The 19,190-nt window shown below is 42.1% G+C and overlaps 1 protein-coding gene across 2 annotated transcripts; it reads right to left on the bottom strand.

Annotated features, from left to right (window-relative positions):
• Positions 1-3,460: 3,460 nt before the first annotated feature.
• On the bottom strand, positions 3,461-18,822 carry PRNP (prion protein). 2 transcript variants are annotated; one of them, XM_033094795.1, is made up of 3 exons: positions 18,555-18,822; positions 15,720-15,801; positions 3,461-5,902 (listed from the first exon to the last, which is right to left on the bottom strand). In XM_033094795.1, the coding sequence occupies exon 3, from the start codon at positions 5,890-5,892 to the stop codon at positions 5,122-5,124; it is 771 nt and encodes a 256-aa protein (XP_032950686.1). In that variant the 5' UTR covers positions 5,893-5,902; positions 15,720-15,801; positions 18,555-18,822; the 3' UTR covers positions 3,461-5,121. The 2 variants fall into 2 exon arrangements, with proteins under 2 accessions (XP_032950686.1, XP_032950687.1); XM_033094796.1 differs by having other exon boundaries at positions 18,559-18,822.
• Positions 18,823-19,190: the final 368 nt, after the last annotated feature.

Genomic DNA, 19,190 nt, shown 5'->3' with positions numbered 1-19,190 from the left:
TAAGGCTCAAATGAAGGCCTCCAGTTCTCAAGGCCTGGTATGCACGCTGCCCAAGCTTGTCAGAGACTCAGCTCATAGCAGGCAAGGGCGTGTCCTTACTTGTCTGTGTAACTTCTCTGTGAGGTGGAGAAGGAACAGCTGGGGCTACCTCCTCTGGGCAGATTGAGAAATCAGGAGAAATGCCGTCTTTGGGGAAAGGGGTAACAGTTCCACTAGATGGATAAAAGTTGTTGAAATTGTATGACGCGTAATTTGTAATCTTATAGAAAAGGTAATCACTAGACTTGTCACAGAAATGGGTGCATGAAGCTATTTCCCAAGTCCCTCATTCATTCATTCATTCATTCATCAAAGATCCATGGCTATTTTGAGGAACCTTTGGTATTTAGTGCTGAGGAAAGAGGGTCGGGTTTCTGCTACATATGGGTAACAGGTCTATTCACCTGGTAATGATTCTGCAGCTCTTGATACCCGCAGGTCTTCTAGTGTATTACAAGACCAGCAGGCAGGTTTTAAAATCAACAAGTCTGTAGTTAAATATTGCTGTGTTCTCCTTTTTAAAGGCCAAGAACGTCATATTACATTTTCAAGCTTTTGTTGATTTAGGCTTTGAATCAGTAAAGGCTTGGGGCTGAGTGTTTATAAACATGGTGGACACAGGGCTTCTGTAAAGACTGTTTTCTAGAACACCTGTGAGAAAAACAAGTGGGCGGGAATGTTCTTACAACAGATTAAATTTCAGACAAATGCCTGACCTCCCCCACCCCCCCACTCATCACTTCTATTCTTAGGTAGTAATTCTATGCTTTTTTTTTACTTTAGGCTTCATTGCGATATAATTCACAGACCATGAGAGTTACCATTTCAAAGTGTACAGTTCAGTGATATTTAGTACATTCACAAAGTTGTTCATTGATTACCACTATCTAATTCCAGAATATTTTTGTCACACCAGAAAGAAACCCCATACCCATTAGCTGTCACTTCTCATTCCCCTACCTCTCTCCAACCCTTGGCAACCACAAATCTGCTTTCTGTCTGTGTGGATTTGCCTAATCTGAATATTTCACTTAAAGTGAATCACATAATAGTCACCTTTTTGTGCCTGGCTTCTGTCACGTAGCATCATGTTTTCAAAGTTCATTCATGTTGTAGCACGTATCAGAACTTCATCCAGGCTTTTTATGGTTGAATAATATTGCATGGTGAATATCCCTTCACCCTGGAGGACACACATGCTCTTCCACTTGGTATCGTGGTTTTACTATCTCATATTAGGAGATACCGAATAAAACAATGTTTCTGTTGTCCAATTACTCTTTAGGTGATTATATCAAAAGCAAGATGGTGGTTTTCAGGGGGCTTTTTCCATAAGTTGGTGGAGAGAGCCAAACAGAATGTTCTGGCTTATTCATTGATTCATCTCCTGGCAGGGTTGGGGGAATGTGGCAGCCAAAGTTGGTGGAAAATAGAAATGCAGCTGAGCCACAATAGGCCTCTTTCATGGGTGGAAGAATTTTATTTCTAAAATTCTCAAAGCTAAAAATGGTCTCTGATAGACTTGATGGGGTGGGGTGAGGATCTGGGCTTGACCGAGTATGTAATCATTCATTCATTCTTTTCTTCATTCATCAAAGGTCCAGAGACGTTTCTTGAAGAAACATTAGCCCTGCGTGATGGCCCTAATTGGAGGCATAAAACCCTCCTTCTGGGCCGCTGTGGTCCACAACAATAGTCCCAAGGTCTGCATGATGCTGTGGAAATTACAAACCCACCACATGTCAGTTGCCTTCTGGAAGGCAGTGTAGAGAAGAGGGTTGGAGAGAAAAGGCTTCCTTGGAGGGCTGGAATAAAAGGAGATTCCGAGACATGCAGGGGAATGGGGGAACATGGCATTGGCTGGAAAAATAGTACCCTTCCTTGTTGGGTTCTCTGGTCTGTGAGTCTGTGATCGGCAAGGCCACCTGGCATACGGAAGGAAGGTCCTGGAATTTGTGAGGTCCTCCTTGAATGTTGGAGCTGGGGCTTTGGGAAGGTGAGCCGGGGCCATAGAGAAACCTGAATGGACACATTCTATGTGTGGGCAGCCACAGTGAGTAGGGTGATGGGCAAGCCTAGCACTCAAGAATTTGGCAGTGTGAGGGGATAGGATCTTGCCAGCTTTGTATAGCACCAACTGAATTATCGCTAACACTCCGTTTTATGTTAATTAACTCATAATCAACATAACTCTAAGCCAGGTGTGTTTGCAGTGTATTTGTGTGTGGGAAGAACATTATCTGGCTTAGAGTTTTAGATCTTCCTAAGTATGAGCCAAACTAATTTGGTTGTTCATGCAATTTTTCACTTTGTGCCAGCCATGGGGCGTGGTGGCTGGATCTCAGGGTCTGGATCTAGAATGCAAGCATGTGTTTGCTCTGCAGTGGGCACTCACTCTGAGGTAGGCACCCTTGGCAATCCTACATGGAGTGGTTGGCAGTGGTCCAGTCTGTTGAGGACATCCTGTGTTTCCCGGAAAATAAGACCAGGTCTTATATTAATGTTTGCTCCAAAAGACGCATTAGGGCTTATATTCAGGGGATGTCATCCTGAAAAATCATGCTAGGGCTTATTTTCCGGGTAGGTCTGATTTTCGGGGAAATACAGTAGTAATCCAGATAATGGTATTTTTATTATGAGAAGCCTGGGGGAGTGTGTGAATGTGGAGCCCTCACAGTCCTGGGAATGCCACTGAACTAAGGTGAGAGCGACACTGACACACAGCCATGACATTTCTAGAAAGATGGTATTATGGGCTGGCTGAATTGTGTCCTACAAAATTCATATGTTGAAGTCCTAATCCCCACTACCTCAAAATGACTGTATTTGGAGACAGGGGCTTTAAAGAGTTAAAGTTAAAATCCAGTATGATGAGTGGTGTCTTTATAAAAAAGATTAGGGCAGAAACACACAGAGGGAAGACCATGGGAAGACACGGGGAGAAGACAGCCATCCACAAGCCAAGGAGAGAGGTCTTACAACAAAACAAAACAGAACAAAACAGAAAAACCCCAACCTTGCTGACACCTTGATCTTGGACTTCTAGCCTCCAGAACTGGGAGAAGATAAATTTCTGTGGTTTAAGCCACCCAATTTGTGGTACTTTGTGATGGCAGCCCAAACGAATGAACAGAGATGACATAATCAGCAAGGAAAGCAATGAGAGTCCAGTTTTGTGGAGGACATTGGGTTGAGTGAGGGTGCCAAGGTTTAGAGTTACTGAAAATTGGTATCTTTGCCCAATACAAAATTTAAGATGATTTCATGTTTGTTTATTGTTTGTTTTTAGTGAGGGAGGGAGGAAAGGGGGCAGATTTGCCAGGACAGTTAGGGAGGGAAGCGTCCAGCCCCAAGCACCCGGGGGGCCTCCAGCAGGAAGTGACGTGCTCTAGTTGACTACAACTGCAAAGTCTACAGAAGATTCATTTCAACTCCTGTTTAATTGTAGTCAGATAGTAAACACTTATAAATTTTTTATACAACAAAACAAGTACATGCAAAGTTACAAATATAGAAAATATAAAGTACATGCATATTTCAAAGATCACTTTGGATCCTTATACAAAACTATTCAGTGCACGTTGCAAGCCGAAGGACCACGCAAAAGGGTTTCCCACATATTAAGTATTTAGTAGCTTACAAAACAGGTAAATGCATTAGATACTTTAGATGTTAACTGCTCTAACCAAAATTTCTAAGTTTGTCATATGTAATATATATATATTTTACACAGAATACCCCCACAATGCAAGCCAATAACATTGCAGAATAGTAATATAGATCTACTAGGTGACAATATTGAACAATCCAGGGAATAATTTTACCTCACTTAAATTACAGTAACAGAATTTCTTGTTCCACTCTGAATGGATCATATTTGCAACCTAAGGTGTTTTTTGTTTTTTTGTTTTTTTGGATTGACTCCCTGTTCTTTGATTCAAAGGCCAATTACAGAAATGAAGGACTCAACCTAATTCTGGTTTTTGACAATTGTGAGACAGCAACGAAGAAATGCAAGCATTTTTCTTTGTACACTGATCATTTTCTTCATTACACAATTGTCTGAGAATGGAGTTTTTTACAGCTGCTCTTCCTCTATGTTAAAATCTCCTGGCTTTACCCAGTATCGAAATCATTCCCATTTCTAGTAAACGAACAAAGTTGTTAGTGTCCAGACAGTAACTTAATTTTTAACTGCCTTAATTATCTATAATGTATGTAACTAAAGAAAGGAATGCCACAGGTAGGTGCTTTCAACCTCTACCCTCCAAGGGCACCACTCCCAAATGTTGGATAGTTTTAGTTCCAGAAGCCTTTCATATTATGTTATGTTCATTCCCTATGAAAATGTTGTGTGAATATTTACTGAATATTTACTCTTGCGTGAATATTCATGTTGCATGAATATTTACTCTTGATGTAGTAGCTGCTGTGTAACCTGTATTGCAAAATGCAAAACACTGTCACAGTTCTCTGCAGACACAGCTCACATGCTCTCCAGTGGGCTGAGCCTGGGCCCAAGAGCTAAGGATTTCTAGGTTTGTTATTTGAATGAATATGATGTGGCCTCCTTCCAAATTTGATAGAAATGCTGTTTGAACAGGGAAATGCAGTCTTATGCATTTCTTAATGCTTAAATGCTCTCTTAAAATGAATGAGAAAATGTGTCCAAATTGCTACAAAAATCACTGCTAACTAGGATGGGGCATTAGCGTACTGAGCTCTGGCTGGGGAAGGAGTTGGAGGTATGTAGGCAAAGGTATGTTGTGAGAATTGTTTTAGCCTCAATCCATTGCCACTAGACAAAAAAGAGGCCTAGATCAACCAATGATTATTTGCTGTTACACTCTAACCAGCCTGGCACTCACACTGGCCCATGAAAGACTCAATCAAATGGGACTTGAATACATAGCGTACCAGGCCTGCGCCGTATTTCCCTGTGCTCTCAGTGCCAAGGGTATTAGCCTATGGGTGACTAAGGGAGAAGTAAGAATGAGACACCACCACTAAAGGGCTGCAGGTAGATACCCCTCCCCCAACCTGGTAAAAGATGAAGAAGATGGTGGAAAGAGAAGGCCGGCCTCATCCCACTATTAGGAAAATGAGGAAAGAGATGAGCAGGATCACTGGAGGGGAGGAGAAGAGGATCGTACTCGCATCCCTTCGGAAAGCTGCATGGGACTCTTTCTGGTACTGGGTGATACACATCTGTTCCACCACGCGCTCCATTATCTTGACGTCGGTCTCAGTGAAGTTCTCCCCCTTGGTGGTGGTGGTGACAGTGTGCTGCTTGATGGTGATGTTGACGCAGTCATGCACAAAGTTGTTCTGGTTGTTGTACTGCTCCACGGGCTTGTAGTACACTTGGTTGGGGTAACGGTACATGTTTTCACGATAATAACGGTCCTCATAGTCGTTGCCGAAATGCATGAGGGGCCTGCTCATGGCACTCCCCAGCATGTAGCCGCCGAGGCCCCCGGCCACGGCCCCCGCCGCAGCAGCTCCTGCCATGTGCTTCATGCTGGTTTTCGGCTTACTGGGCTTGTTCCACTGATTGTGGGTGCCACCACCTTGACCCCAGCCTCCGCCATGGGACTGTCCCCAGCCGCCACCATGGGGCTGACCCCAGCCGCCGCCGTGGGGCTGACCCCAGCCGCCGCCGTGGGGCTGGCCCCAGCCGCCACCGCCCTGGGGTGGGTAGCGGTTGCCTCCAGGACTGCCCTGTCCCGGGTATCGGCTCCCGCCACGGTTCCATCCTCCTCCAGGCTTTGGTTGCTTCTTGCAGAGGCCCACGTCACTCCAAGTGGCCACAAAGAGAACCAGGATCCAGCCGCCTATGTGGCTTTTCACCATGATGGCTTATCTGCAAAATGAAGAGGGTACTATGTTTATGTTGAAACCACTTAACACTTACGGCATAATGGATGAATGTACAGCAGTACATCAGCTCCTCCGTCGTAAACACCCTTCACTCTGTACTTCTCCTTTGCAGCACTTATGACAAAAGTAACTATAAGTAAAGGGTTAACACATGCTTTCTCCTTCTCTAAGGACAAATTTGACTGTAAGATAATTTCTGGCTATTTCCTGGACACCTGAATGCCAGCAACATTGCTTATGGTAAAAATAACCTCTCATTGATAAAATGGCAATTGGACTAGGAAAACTTATAAATACCTGGTGGGTTTGCCATAGGTTTGGGCTTCTTTAGAACAGTGGTTCTTGCAACTGGCACATTCTTGTGTGGACCCTGCAAGCTGTGCCCATCGGGCTATTATAAGGGACACTGGCTTCTGTGGGGCCTGGGGCTTCTACGCCAAGGAGAACCTTTTACCCACCAACAGAGAGCTCATGCCCTTAAACCTGAGCAGTCACTGTGGCGGCTGAGAGTAGAGACAAGTCCTGAGCTGCTGGGTGGACCAACTCAAGGACCCTAGCGTGGCCCCTATGGAAGTCTTGTGAGTCTAATGTCTAGTTAGGAAGACCCCCGGGTGGGTGCGGCAGTAATGAAATAACTTTGTAAATAGCTGGTTCTTGTCTTCTATTCTCTGTGGGAATGTATGCAGGAAATGAGTCTCTTGTTTGCTGCTGTCTCCTTAGGTGCTAGGGCTGTGCCTGGCACAGAGCAGGCACACAGGACATATTTGTTAACTGAGGGAATTAATATCCCCTGGACATATAAATGCCAACAAGAATTTCCTCAAAGAAATACACATTTATTTTTTTTTTTGAAACAAGAAACTTGCAGGATTTGGCAAGGCCACTTGTGAATTCCGCTTTCTCTCTATAGATGAATAGACAGATAGATGGAGCAACTCAAAGTGGGATAAGAATGGCTGTATTCAAAATGATCTGTTGTCATTCCTTCATTGAATGAGTTTTAGTTCAGCATGTAATGGTTTAGGAGTGACCTTTTTTTCCCTGATTTTTGGTACAAAAGAAACACGTTTTATATAAAAGGGCTAGTACAGTTTAAGAAAAAAACAAACAAACCAAATATCCTGGATGATAATTTATGACCCTTTGTAGAATGTATACTCATCCAATTAAAAATCTCCTTTCAGACTGAAGATCTCATTTACCCTGGGTGCTTGGGTCTGAGGGCAGAACTCAAACACACACAGCAGAATGATTATTAAACAGCTTCTACTGTATACAACATCAAACCATATGCTCCAAAATGTCATGTGCCATCAAACCAAAAATAGTATATGCAGTAATGCTGATGTTAGTCTTATCGCCAGCACTAAGTTATTTTCAAATAAAAGTGGCATCAAGTACTAGAAAAATTATTTTTCATAACCTTCAGAGCTAAAGACTAAATTGGATACTATCCAGAAGAATAATGATGAAACAAATCAATGAATTAACATTCTGTTTATGTTTTTATTACCACTATTTAAATATCTTGGTGGTGATAAGTAAATAAAAGTATATTTGAAAGTTACAAGCCAAGTTAACCTGCTCAGATTGTGCGATTTAGGATTTCTGGAGGCTCTTTTGGATAGGGGTTAGAGGGACAGGGTCCTAGAACATGCTGACTGATCTTGCACCCCATCTCCTGGCACTCCAGTCTTCTGCAGGCCTGCTTTCCTGATCTACTCTCCATTTGTTCATGGTACCCAGCTCCTGGCCTCCATGCTGCTCACATACCTCATGGAACGGAAAGACGCTAGGCTCACTCAGTCAGTAACTCCTGATTGAAAGGGGTGTTATGTCAACAACTATTTCATTCACCCCAATGAGCGCCAAACCCAGCCAACATCCTGAAGTTATTCCTGAATTTTCTCTTTCTCACAGCACACATCAAATCTATCAGCAAATCTTACCAGCTCTACGTTGAAAATAAATCCTAAATCCGAAACCTCTCACATGTTTTCCAACACTACCACCATTCTAGTTGAAGTCTCTGTCTCTTCTGGCTGGGGATTTTCAACAGCCTCCAGTCAGACTTCCCTGCTTCTGCCCAGGCTCCCACGGTGTGTTCTGCGCTCAGTGGCCTAAGAGAGCCTTTTCACATGCAGGTCACACCTGGCCACTCCTTCATGCTCAGGATAAAGCCCAAAGTCCTGACCACGCCTGTTGGGCCCCACGGGACCTCCACTGGCTTCTCCATCCAACAAGCACTTTCCCGTCTTGGGGCATTTGCACCTGCTGCTCCTGGGGCCTGGAAGGCTCTTCCTCCAGCTCCTCACAGGGCTCTATTCTGCTCTGACGTCACATCAGTGGGGTGTCCACACCACTCTATCTAAATCAGCACCGTACTGTACCCCTTACTCTGCTTTTCATTTTTCTCCAGAGCGGCAATGCTACTTGGCATCTAGTATTTACTGTCTGCTTATTGTTCTACTCCAGGGAAGTGTAAGCTCCTCTAGGGCAGGAGTTTTCTACTGTGCGCAGCAGTATCCCCAGTGCCTGCATGTAGTGCCTGACTCCTAGACATGCAAAGTAAACGCTGAATGAATGGATGTGCATGAAAACTTCTATGATAACGCATTAGCAATAACCAAGCTAACCATTAAATAGCTACAAGGGATATCGCCAGTGATCTATGCATATATTTATGATTTTACAAAACATTCTTTTCTGCAATGGCCAACTGTCTAACATCTTCAATTCAGTTACATAAACACTTATTTCATGTGCCATGGTAGACTCTGGCTGGATGGACATGTTACCTGAAATGGCTGAGGCAGGAGGAAGAGGAGGCTGCAAGAGGAGCAACACTGAGTCCGGCTTTGAACATGCTTTGTTCAAGGTTATAAGAGTTACAGCTCTATCAGCTCAACAAGAGACATGAGCAGGCATTGACATGACATAGTAAAAGAGGTACAGAGAAGGACTCGGTCCTCAGGGAGCCAGACACAGGATGTGGATGGGGCCACAGAGCATTCAGGGTGGAGACACGTAGTGAGAGAGGCAAATCTGGGGATCCCAGAGGGTTTCATGAAAGTGGAGCTTCAATGTGCTGTGGAGAGGCAGGTGGAGTCAGGTAACAGAGGGCCTCACAAACAAGGTGAACAGCCTCCTGACTTGCCTGGGAGAGTTTACACCTGCTCTTCCTGTGTTAATATTCATAGTGCCCCCTTCATTCTCAAGAGTGTCCCCATTTGGACGCTAGGTTACATGGTCACCCTAACTATAAGGCATGTTAAGTAGTCTGGACTTGATCCTGAAGGCACTGGGAAACCACTGAAGAGTTTTGGGTTCTATTTTAAAAAGAACACTGTGGAGAATGGATTGGGGATTCTGTGTTTGTGTGACGGGAAGTACAGACACTAGTTAGAAAGGTACTGTAGTGATCAAGATAGAAGAAATGATGGCTGTGGCCAGGGGATGGAGAGTAATAGATGGTTTGATATAGAAGGTAGCTTCTGGAAGGCTTGGTATTTGATGTGTAAGATGAAAGATGAAGAATCGAGGTGGCACTCAGATCTGGACTGGGCAGCTGCGTGGGCAAAATGCAGAAGGTGGAGATAGGGAGGGAGAAAATGAGGGGTTTGGCTTTGGCAATGCTGTTATCAAGCTACATGTGGAATAAGAGATACCAGTATGCAGGTAGGTTGGTGAATCTGGAGTTGAAGAATGGTGATGGACTGGCAACACAGGTACGCAGTAGGGTATCAGAGCCATGGGCATGCATTGCTGATCAGTACTTTAAAACTGAATACTGGATGCAGTTGGATAGAATAATCTCTATATTATTAATATATGCATAGAATATATTAAGACTACATCACTTTATAATCAGTTGAGAAGAACAAAAGCAACATTTAATTCTGAAAAGCATTAACAATAACAACTACATTTGAAGTAGAGAAGCATTTCTAAGGATAAGAGGGACTCAAAACTTACATGAGACCTTACAGAAGGACTTCTTTCTGTTTGTGATAAAATAAGGAAGATCTTATGGTTTTTAATCCAAACCTCTCACTCAACAAATTAGGCCACCAAGATTCAGAAAAGTCAAATGATGTACCTGTGATTACAGTGTTAGTTACTGAAATTGCTGGGAATGGAGACTAGGTTTCTGAATCCCTGGCTGCACTATAACACTATTCATATAAGATACCCTCTGTGAAGGGTCAGGTTGTGGCCCAGGTTGTGGTACGTTTCAAGACGTTAAGTATTTGATAAAGGTCAATACCTATTTATCACTATGAAAAATACTCTTAGAAGACTAGGAATAAGAAGAAACTCCCCGAACTTGATAAAGGTTATATAACAAAACAGCAAATATACTTAATGGATAACGTTGGAACGTATTCCCTTTAAGATCAGAAATAAGACAAGGATGTCCGTTGTCTCAGGATTGGAGGTTCTGTCTAATGCCAGAAGTAACCAGTATAAGAACTGCAAGGAAAGAGCTCCAGCTGTCATTAATGGCAATTAATGTGATCAGATACATAGAAAATCCATCAGACTCAACAGAGGTAATATGAGACCCACTACTAGAGTTCAGCAAGCTTGTAGGATACAAGATTGGCCTACAAAAATCAACAGCATTTCTCTACACCAGCAATAATTGACTAGAAAAAAATTTAAGAAACAAAATACTCACAATAGCAACCCAAACTGTAAATATGTAGATATTGACTGAACAAAGAGAAAATAAGACTGGGGGAATAAAAGCTTTGAATTCTAATAAAGAACATTGAAGATGATCTGTAAAAATGGAAAAGTTTTCCATGGTCTTGATCAGGACAGCTTAGTATTACAGTGTTTTCCTGAAAATAAGATCTAACCGTAAAATAAGCCCTAGCAGATTTTTCAGGATGACATCGCCTGAACATAAGCCCTAATGCATCTTTTGGAGCACAACTTAATATAAGACCCGGTCTTATTTTCAGGGAAACATAGTATAAAGATGTCAATTAGCCTCAGATGAACCTATAATTTCAATAAAATGCCAATCAAAATTCCAACTGGATTTTTTGAGGAGTTCAATAAACTCACGAGGGGAAAGAAACGTCCATGAATAGCAAACTCAACTTAAAAGGAAAGAGAAAAGAGGAGGGAATCTGCTGTATCAGACATTAAATCCTACTACACAGCTATCGTAATAAAGACCAGATGGTAGAAGTCTAGGAACAGACCAACAGACCAAAGACAGCAGACCATCAAGTTCAGAGATAAACCCATGTATATATACTTTAATGGAGACCTGATATATGATAAAGTGGGTACCACAAATCAATGGAGAAAGGAAGGTTTGTTTAGTAGATGCTTCTGGGAAACCAGAGAAAAATTAAACTGGATCCCTAACACTACATGCAAAGGTGGATTATAGACAAATTACAGGCCTAATACAATACTGGAAGAAGAAAATATAAGTGGCCTGGAGGAGGAGTGGGGGAAGGACTTTTTAATCAAAAGCACAAACTATGAGGCAAATAATTGAAGAATTTTATTACATAAAAATTAAGGATTCTTGTTCAATGCTATGAAGAACTCTGTGGACAAAGTAATAGAAAGAATACACAAAGGTAAAAAACATTTGTAGTATTTAAGATCAACAGAGGATTCATTTCTAGAACCTACAAGGAATTCTTGCAAAGCAATAAGAAATAGTAACTCCAATAGAAAAATAGCCAAAAGATATAAACTGATAATTTACATAAGAGGGAAACCCAAAAGGGTATGAAAATATATTTTAAAAAACATTAAGAATCAGATAAAATGAGACAAAAGAAACAAAAGATAAATCACTTAGATTTATCAGACTACCCCCCCCCAAAAAAGAGGGCAGGGATATGAGAATACAGGAACCCATGTGACTATCAAAGGAGTATGGATGGTGTAATTGAATAGAAAGAATGAAAATAAATAAAATGATTATTGAACTCAAAAAAGAAAACAGAAAGACAAAATTTCAAAATAAAGCATTATAGTTATAAAAAAATAGAGATGAAAGTAGAATTTAAGAAATAAAACCTAGAAAAATATGGAATTTCTAAATAAAATCAAGCTATTTAAAAATGTAATACACATACAAACACATACCACTAGAGAACGCAACAGCTCCATATTGATTCCTTAGGAAGAATAGGCTTTAAACGGGTACCAACTTACTATATAACAACTTTGTTATATGAATTAAAAATCTGCATGATGGATTGATTGCCTTTCTATTAAAATATAAATTACAAATATCCACTTTAGAATTCATTCAACAAATATTTATGGAATAAGTAGTATGTGCCAGTTTTTAAAGAAATAGAAACTTGAATTGATCCATAACCATAGAAGAAATGGAGGAGGGAAAAAGTTGTCAAAAATTACACATGATAATGTAATGTTTACAGTATAACTTACTGATTCATTCAATAAATATGTATTAAGTGTTTTCTAAGGTTCTAGTATTGTGCTAGGGGCTGGGGATAGAATGATGCATAAGATATTTAGCTTGGTGGATTCAAGCATCAAAAAAGGAGCTGTATCTCTAGACTGATGAGAGAGAAGTCGGGTGGCCTGATGAGACTGGAGTGGATGAGGGCCAAATCACCGGGGCCTCATGCACTGTAGAGAAAATTTCCTAATTACTCTGAGTGCAGTGGGGAGCCATTAAAGGGACTTAGGAGAGTAACACGATTGGATTCTTTTTAAAAAAGCTCACCCTGACTGTTGTGTAAAGAAAATTTAGTGGGGCAAGAAAGGAAATGGTGAGACTAGTTGAGAATTGCAGGAAGATGGGGGCATGGCATGGGATGGTGCTGATGTTTGTTGAGACAGTGAATAAATTAGATGTATGTTGCAGAAAGAACCAATTAAGACTTGCTGATAGAGTGGATGTAGGAGTGAGAGTTAACCAGGTTTGTGGCTTTCATGACCAGGTAGATGGTGGCAATGCCACCTACCAAATTAGGGGAAACTGGTAGAGGGCCATGCTTGGGAGAGAAAACTAAGAGTTTTAGTTTGGATACATTAATTTTGTAACATCTATGAGACACCAAGTGAGAGCATCAATTTAGGCAATCGTTTTTAAGGATCTAGAACTTAGTAGAAATAAACATCTGGGCATCTTCACCTGAGAAGTAGTGTTAATAGCCAAGAGGATAAAAGGTCAAGATTCAAATCCCAGTATTTCAAGCGCAGAGCTCTCACTCTTAGCCACCCAGTCTCCAGCAATACAGGTGCCAACATCCAAAAGAAAAGTACCACCAAACAGATTTTAACAGTTAAGTAAAAGAAGAATACACTGCAACCAATAAGAATTATTTCAGGAGTACAAAGATGGCTCAAAATCATGAAAGCTTGGAATAGGTTGAGGGGAAAAAGATTCTCTGCATATGTTGAAAAGTTTTCAATTAAAATCAACATCCATTCCTGAGTTTTTAAGTTTAAGCTGTTAAGATAGTGTTTATAGAACTAGAAGGTGGTCCCTTTCCATCATGAAGCATCACCACCACATACACACACCCCACACCCCATCTTAATTGAAAAAGGAAAGGCATTCCCATTCAATTAGTGAACAACACAAGAATGCTAGCAGTCGCTGATATTATGGATTGTTATGGAAGTTCTAACCCACTACGATGTTTTATCTTGAAAATCAACACAAAACATCTTAGAATAAATAAGAGAGCTCATTAGGCTGGCATATAACGAAACAGTGAGTCTCCAAATTAATTGAAATTAGAAGATTTAGCATGGATAAAACATTCCACTCATAATGGCAATAAAAAAATTCAAAACATCTAGGGTTTAATCTAAAAATAAATAATACTAAAATGAGGAAAGTCATAAAGTTTTAGTGAGAGACATAAAGGAAGACTGGAAAAAAGAGAAAGACATACATTTTTAGTTGGGAAAACCAAAACTGAAAGATACCAACTCATTTCCAAGTAATCCATAAAGTCAACACAATTTTAGTCAGAATTCAAAGGGGATTTCAAAGAACATGATGAAATGATACGCAAAATTAGCAAGACTGAAGAAACTATTGAACAGGAAGAAAATCTAGGGCACACTGGCCTGCCAGTAATTTAGAAAGCATTGTAAAGCTATAATAAACAAGACCATGTGACACTGACTCATGAGCAGAATGACACAGCAATGGAACTAGAGAGAAGGTACAAAAAAGATTCACAGATTACCCCAATCATCCTATTTCCACGTATACACCGGGACTGACTCAGAGCTGGTAGGAACTTGTCCAGTGGTTGTGTGCCAGGGGCCAAACTTCTTATACTCTGAACATGTTATAACTTGAAATTTAATTGGTTAAATTGGGAAGTGGCACCAAACAGCCTCTGCCACCCCTTCCACTGCCCTAAGGAAAGTTCGTCTTTCCCGAGCTAAGCAGAACTTATTTGTCTTACAGTAGATCCCCCTTATCTGTGGGGGATACATTCCAAGACCCCCACGGGAAGCCTGAAATCGCAGAATAGTACTGAACTCGATATATGCTGCTTTTCCCTATATATACACACTTATGATAAAGTTTAATTTATAATTTAGGCACAGTAACAGATTAACAACAACAATAAAATAGAACAATTATAACAATATACTGTCATAAAAGTTACACGAATGTGGTCTTTCTCTCTCTCTTAAAATAGCTTATTGTACTGTACTCACCTTTCATGATGTGAGATTATATAATGCCTATATGATGAGATGAAGTGAGGTACTCAGCAGTGTACCCAATTCAAAACTTATGAATTATTTCTGGAATTTTCCATTTAACATTTTCAGACCATGGTTGACTTTCCACTGAAATCGTGGAAAGCAAAACTTCAGATAAGGCGGGGCTACTGTATTTTAATCTTTTTGAGGCCATTGCCCCTTAAAGAATCTGATGCAAGAAATACAAAATTTTGCAAAACATTTTGGGATGGGGTTTTTTCACTGCTACTCTAAGACCCAGTCCTGGATTGAACAGGGCAAAGGGCCCCCAACCTGGTCCATCCTCAGAATCACCTGGAGAGCTTTCACAAAGCAATATTGCTGGAGCCTATCCCAAACCAACAGCCTGAGAGCATCTAGCGATGGGATTTGGGAATCTATCATAAAGCCAGGGAAGTACACTTCTGGCCACGCTTTAGAGCTCAGAAGCCCTATACTTAACAGCATTTATAATGCTTTTCATAAAAAGGTGCACCTCCCATGACATGATCACACAATCAACATAAAAAAGATGAACAAGTCGAGAAAAATGTTTCCAACTGTAAGTACTATTGTACACACTATTCACTCAAAGATGACTGTATAATGCCATCACCAAGTTAGATACAGGCACATTTTGGATGTTTAATATGAGGCAGTTCACAGCTGATATAGTTGCCTTGAAGAGGCAATGAGATCCAAAAAGGGAGAATGAACTGGGTACATTAAAACTACAGCTTGGAAAACTTTTCCCCTCGTAAAATCTTTTGTCAGTTTGTTGACAGTCATCTTCGGTGTTAATTTGATGCAGAAATGTTTATGTTATTATTTTATTATTTTTACAATGACTGCTTCCGTATGTAATTCAGCATGATTCTAGAGAAAAAAATGGGGCCCTTTCTCTGCAAAATCGAGGTGATTTTACAAGAAAGGATGATATAACAGCTGTGAGTTACATATATAGACCCAGTGCAGGGGCTTGTGATCACAGCCTCTCCAGATCTTCATTTTTTGGTGATAATTGGGGACTTTCAATCATCATAAGATCAAAGAGATGCCACAAGGCTACGTACATCTAAGCTGGATTTGTGCCTCCGGGAAGACAATCTGTTGGCTTGGCTGAAATTGTTCGGTTTTCAAATATATTCAGGAGTCCTTAAAAACAAAAAGAAAAAACCTAGAATTAATAAATAAATCTAAGATCTGATTCCTTAAAAGAAAAGCTTAATATATGTAAACCACTTAATATATAAACCACGAATAAATCTATTTAAGAAAAAAAGGGAAAATATTTGGGGAAAAAATGAGGTCGACTAAAAAAGAAGCAAACATGACACGGAGCTCTCCTTTCACACACAGAAAGGAGAGCTCGGTGTCATGTTTCATTTAAACAACTGAGATTTGTGAACTATTTTAAAAAATTATATTATTTAGTAAAGCAATATATGAACAAAAAGAAAATGAAAATCACCTATAATTTCTACTAAAACTTTTGTTTTGCTTTTTCCTTTCAGATTTTCCACATGCATTCACATATAAGTTAGTAGATACAGTTTAGTAACCTGCACTTTGACACGTCAGTTTTTCCCATATCACAGGTTCCATGGCTTTTGATGATTACATAATGTTCTTTTCAGTTAATGTGCCATGATTTCTTAGCTACTGCTCTGCTGTTACATATTTAGGTTGTTTCCCAGTTGGTTCTAATTTTAGGTCATTCTGCCCCAAATATGTGTCTGCATAGGGCTTTTTATTTTTTAATTGTTTCTTGTTTATTTCTTCCATTACAAGTAAATTCCCAGGAGTGGAGTTTCTGGGTCACAACTTTTAACTTCTTAATGGGTAATCACCTGATTGCTTTACAAAAAGTTTGTACCTCTTCACAATGTCCCCAGTAGGGTATGACTAGGAAAAGAATAAAGGTATATATATATCAATGGTGAGTTTTACATAGATGGTTAATCTCCCACAAACTCTGGAAGTAGGTATCAGTTCCTCCATTTTATGAATGGACAAAAGGAGGACTAGGACATTAGGTAACCTGTCTAAAGTGACCAAGCTAGTTGCAGAGCTATCTTTCTAACCGGAAAGGACTGCCACCTCCCTTGATAATTGAATATGCAAGTTTCAGGGCAAATTTCCAGCAGAGGTTGCCTTTACTATTACTGTTGTTAATACATATAAAATGATAATCCAGACTTGCTTTATTTTGTATTTTATTCTGTAAATGATTCATTTCGTCATTTATCTATTACAATCTTGATATTTTCCTTTCACAAGTATGAAAAACTTGCATCATATACAAATAATATACAAATCATGTCTTAGCTCTGCTTTCTTTCCTTTCCTGTTACTTTTAATTGTAAAAGCTCCTCAGTGTTCGTGTAGGTAAAAGTGTTCCTTTTCTCTGGTGATTTTTTCCTTCAAATCTGAGAGATTTGTTAATTTTTTCAGAAGTCTGACATTTTAATTCAATTTTCTGTCCTATTTTTTCTGATACTTCGAATTGTAAAAATCTTTAATCCTACGCTACCTAGAGTTTTTCGCAAGGAAAAGGGAAACATCTCAAGTCATGTGGTGAAGTGGGTATTAAACCTTGATGCTCTAAGTACAAAGAAATAACCGCGGCTAAGATAATCACCACCAGGGCAGTGACACTGCACTGTGTTGTGTCTGAATCTGGAGATGAAATAAAAAACAGAAAGCAGTAGCTTGGAGATGGTGAGGATGGATGAGATAGTGTTGGGCTAAGGATTTAAAAAATCCGTTTGCTATAGCTACTATAAAGAAAACACTTTTTAAAAAGGACAGTAAAAATTGATTTCTCCCCACGGTATAATAAACGAACATGAAGGCCTCCCCCGCACAGGTGGAGGAGGCTGGTTCTTGGAGGGACGCCGCCCGGCCCGGATCCCTTTCCTTGGAACCTCCCAGATGGCGGAGTTCTCTCCTTCCAGAGGGTCAGTAAAGAAAGTAAAAACCGAAGCCAGCGGGTCAGCCACACTTGGGACGCACAGGAGACCCTCTGTCCCCGGGGGCCTAGACATCCCGGACCACGAATGGAGGGAAGGGCCGCCCCGAGACCCTTCCCAGTGCAGGCCCGAGGCCCGTGCGGGTTTTCCGGCGGTTGCCAGAGCCCCGCGGGCCGATGCCTCTCCGGGGACCGCCTTGGCAGAGTGGATGGCGGGCGAGGCCGCCTTTCCGAAGAGCACGGAGGCGGCGAGGTGCCCCGGGACTCCTCCCCAGCCGAGGCCCAGGTCTCCCGCGGGCGCCCCTCCCCCACCCCTGCGCCGAGCACTCCCTGGGTATCGAGAGGGGCAGAGCCTGGCCAAGGGGCATCGCTGTCCTCGCCCCGGCCTCTGCCCGCCGGTTCCAAGGGACGGCTAGCTGGCGCGGAGCCAGGAGACCTGCGGCCTCCGGCGCCTCACCCAGCGCCCCAGGGGAGCTCGCAGTGGCGCTCCCCGTGTTCCCTGGCCGCGTTAGCGCGAGGTGATCAGAGGTGATCACCCCCATTGCTTCAGACCCACAGCCCCTTTGGCTCTGAGACTCGCCCATCCCACTCCCACCGTGGACACGCGTGGGGTGGGCGATTAGACACTTCGGTGCCACCTACATCCCTCCCGAGGGGGCTTGGACAGCGCGCCCCCCGCCCCCATTCCGAATAAAAGGAGCTTTCCGAACCAGAAAGACAAAACCTAGCGGCGTCATCTGCAAACCAACGAGCACACCAGAAGGCCCGAAGCGCCGCGCGCCCACCAGAAAGCCCACCGCCCCTCCCCACGGTCAAGGTCGGCCTTCGGGCGCCAGGTTCTCACTCTCGGCCTCCGCGGCGCCCGGGTGCCCGCCAGTTCTCAGGCCTCCGGCCCCCGCCCCCCGCTGGGCGTTGGAAGGGCGACAAGGCTGTTTACCTGCCTCTCGGAGTAGAAGCTCGTAGCGCCGCGGCTGTCAGCGACTGACGCGGAGGACCTGCGAGGCTCAGGACCGAGGAGGAGGTGCCGGGGCGGAGAAGCGAGACGGTGGCGCTCGTGGGTGGAGGTCGGCGCGCGGACCAATAACCAGGCGGCTCCTGCACCCCCTGTCGCAACCGCGGGTGGTTCACCGGGTTTGCTTGAAAAGGTGCTGATCTTCCAAGCAGGGCCGGGTTATCTGAGTCACTGGAAAAAACAAGTTGAGATTCGCTTAAACATTTATGTCAGCTGATAGATACCGCTTGCTGATGTCATCACTCCCTGACGTTGCTCATTGACTGTAAAAATCATCTTTAAAGGGAGATTCGGCCCAAAGCCCCAATTCCCTCGGTTACATAATGAAAAACTCGAGAAAATGAAAGGTTAGGGAATGAGAAAGCAATTTCTGACACTTTGGTCATCAGAAATTTCTAAAGAGGAAAAAATTTTGCTACCCTGGATTGAGCTCAATATTTATAGATTTTCATCTGAATCACTAATATTTGAGGCCTAGAAAGGACTCTGGCCATCACCTGTTCCTTCATTTACTCAGTTTCTGCTCATTAATGGGCAAAAGAGATGAATTAGATTATGATT

The sequence above is a fragment of the Rhinolophus ferrumequinum genome, chromosome 23 (genome assembly GCF_004115265.2).
Source record: "Rhinolophus ferrumequinum isolate MPI-CBG mRhiFer1 chromosome 23, mRhiFer1_v1.p, whole genome shotgun sequence".
NCBI lineage: Eukaryota > Metazoa > Chordata > Mammalia > Chiroptera > Rhinolophidae > Rhinolophus > Rhinolophus ferrumequinum.
The sequence above is the reverse complement of the archived record's forward strand: the minus strand, read 5'-3'. Positions and strand labels throughout refer to the sequence as shown.

Excerpts from the sequence above, each read along its gene's own strand:
- PRNP (XM_033094795.1), bottom strand. The coding sequence starts at position 5,892 with ATGGTGAAAAGCCACATAGGCGGCTGGATCCTGGTTCTCTTTGTGGCC.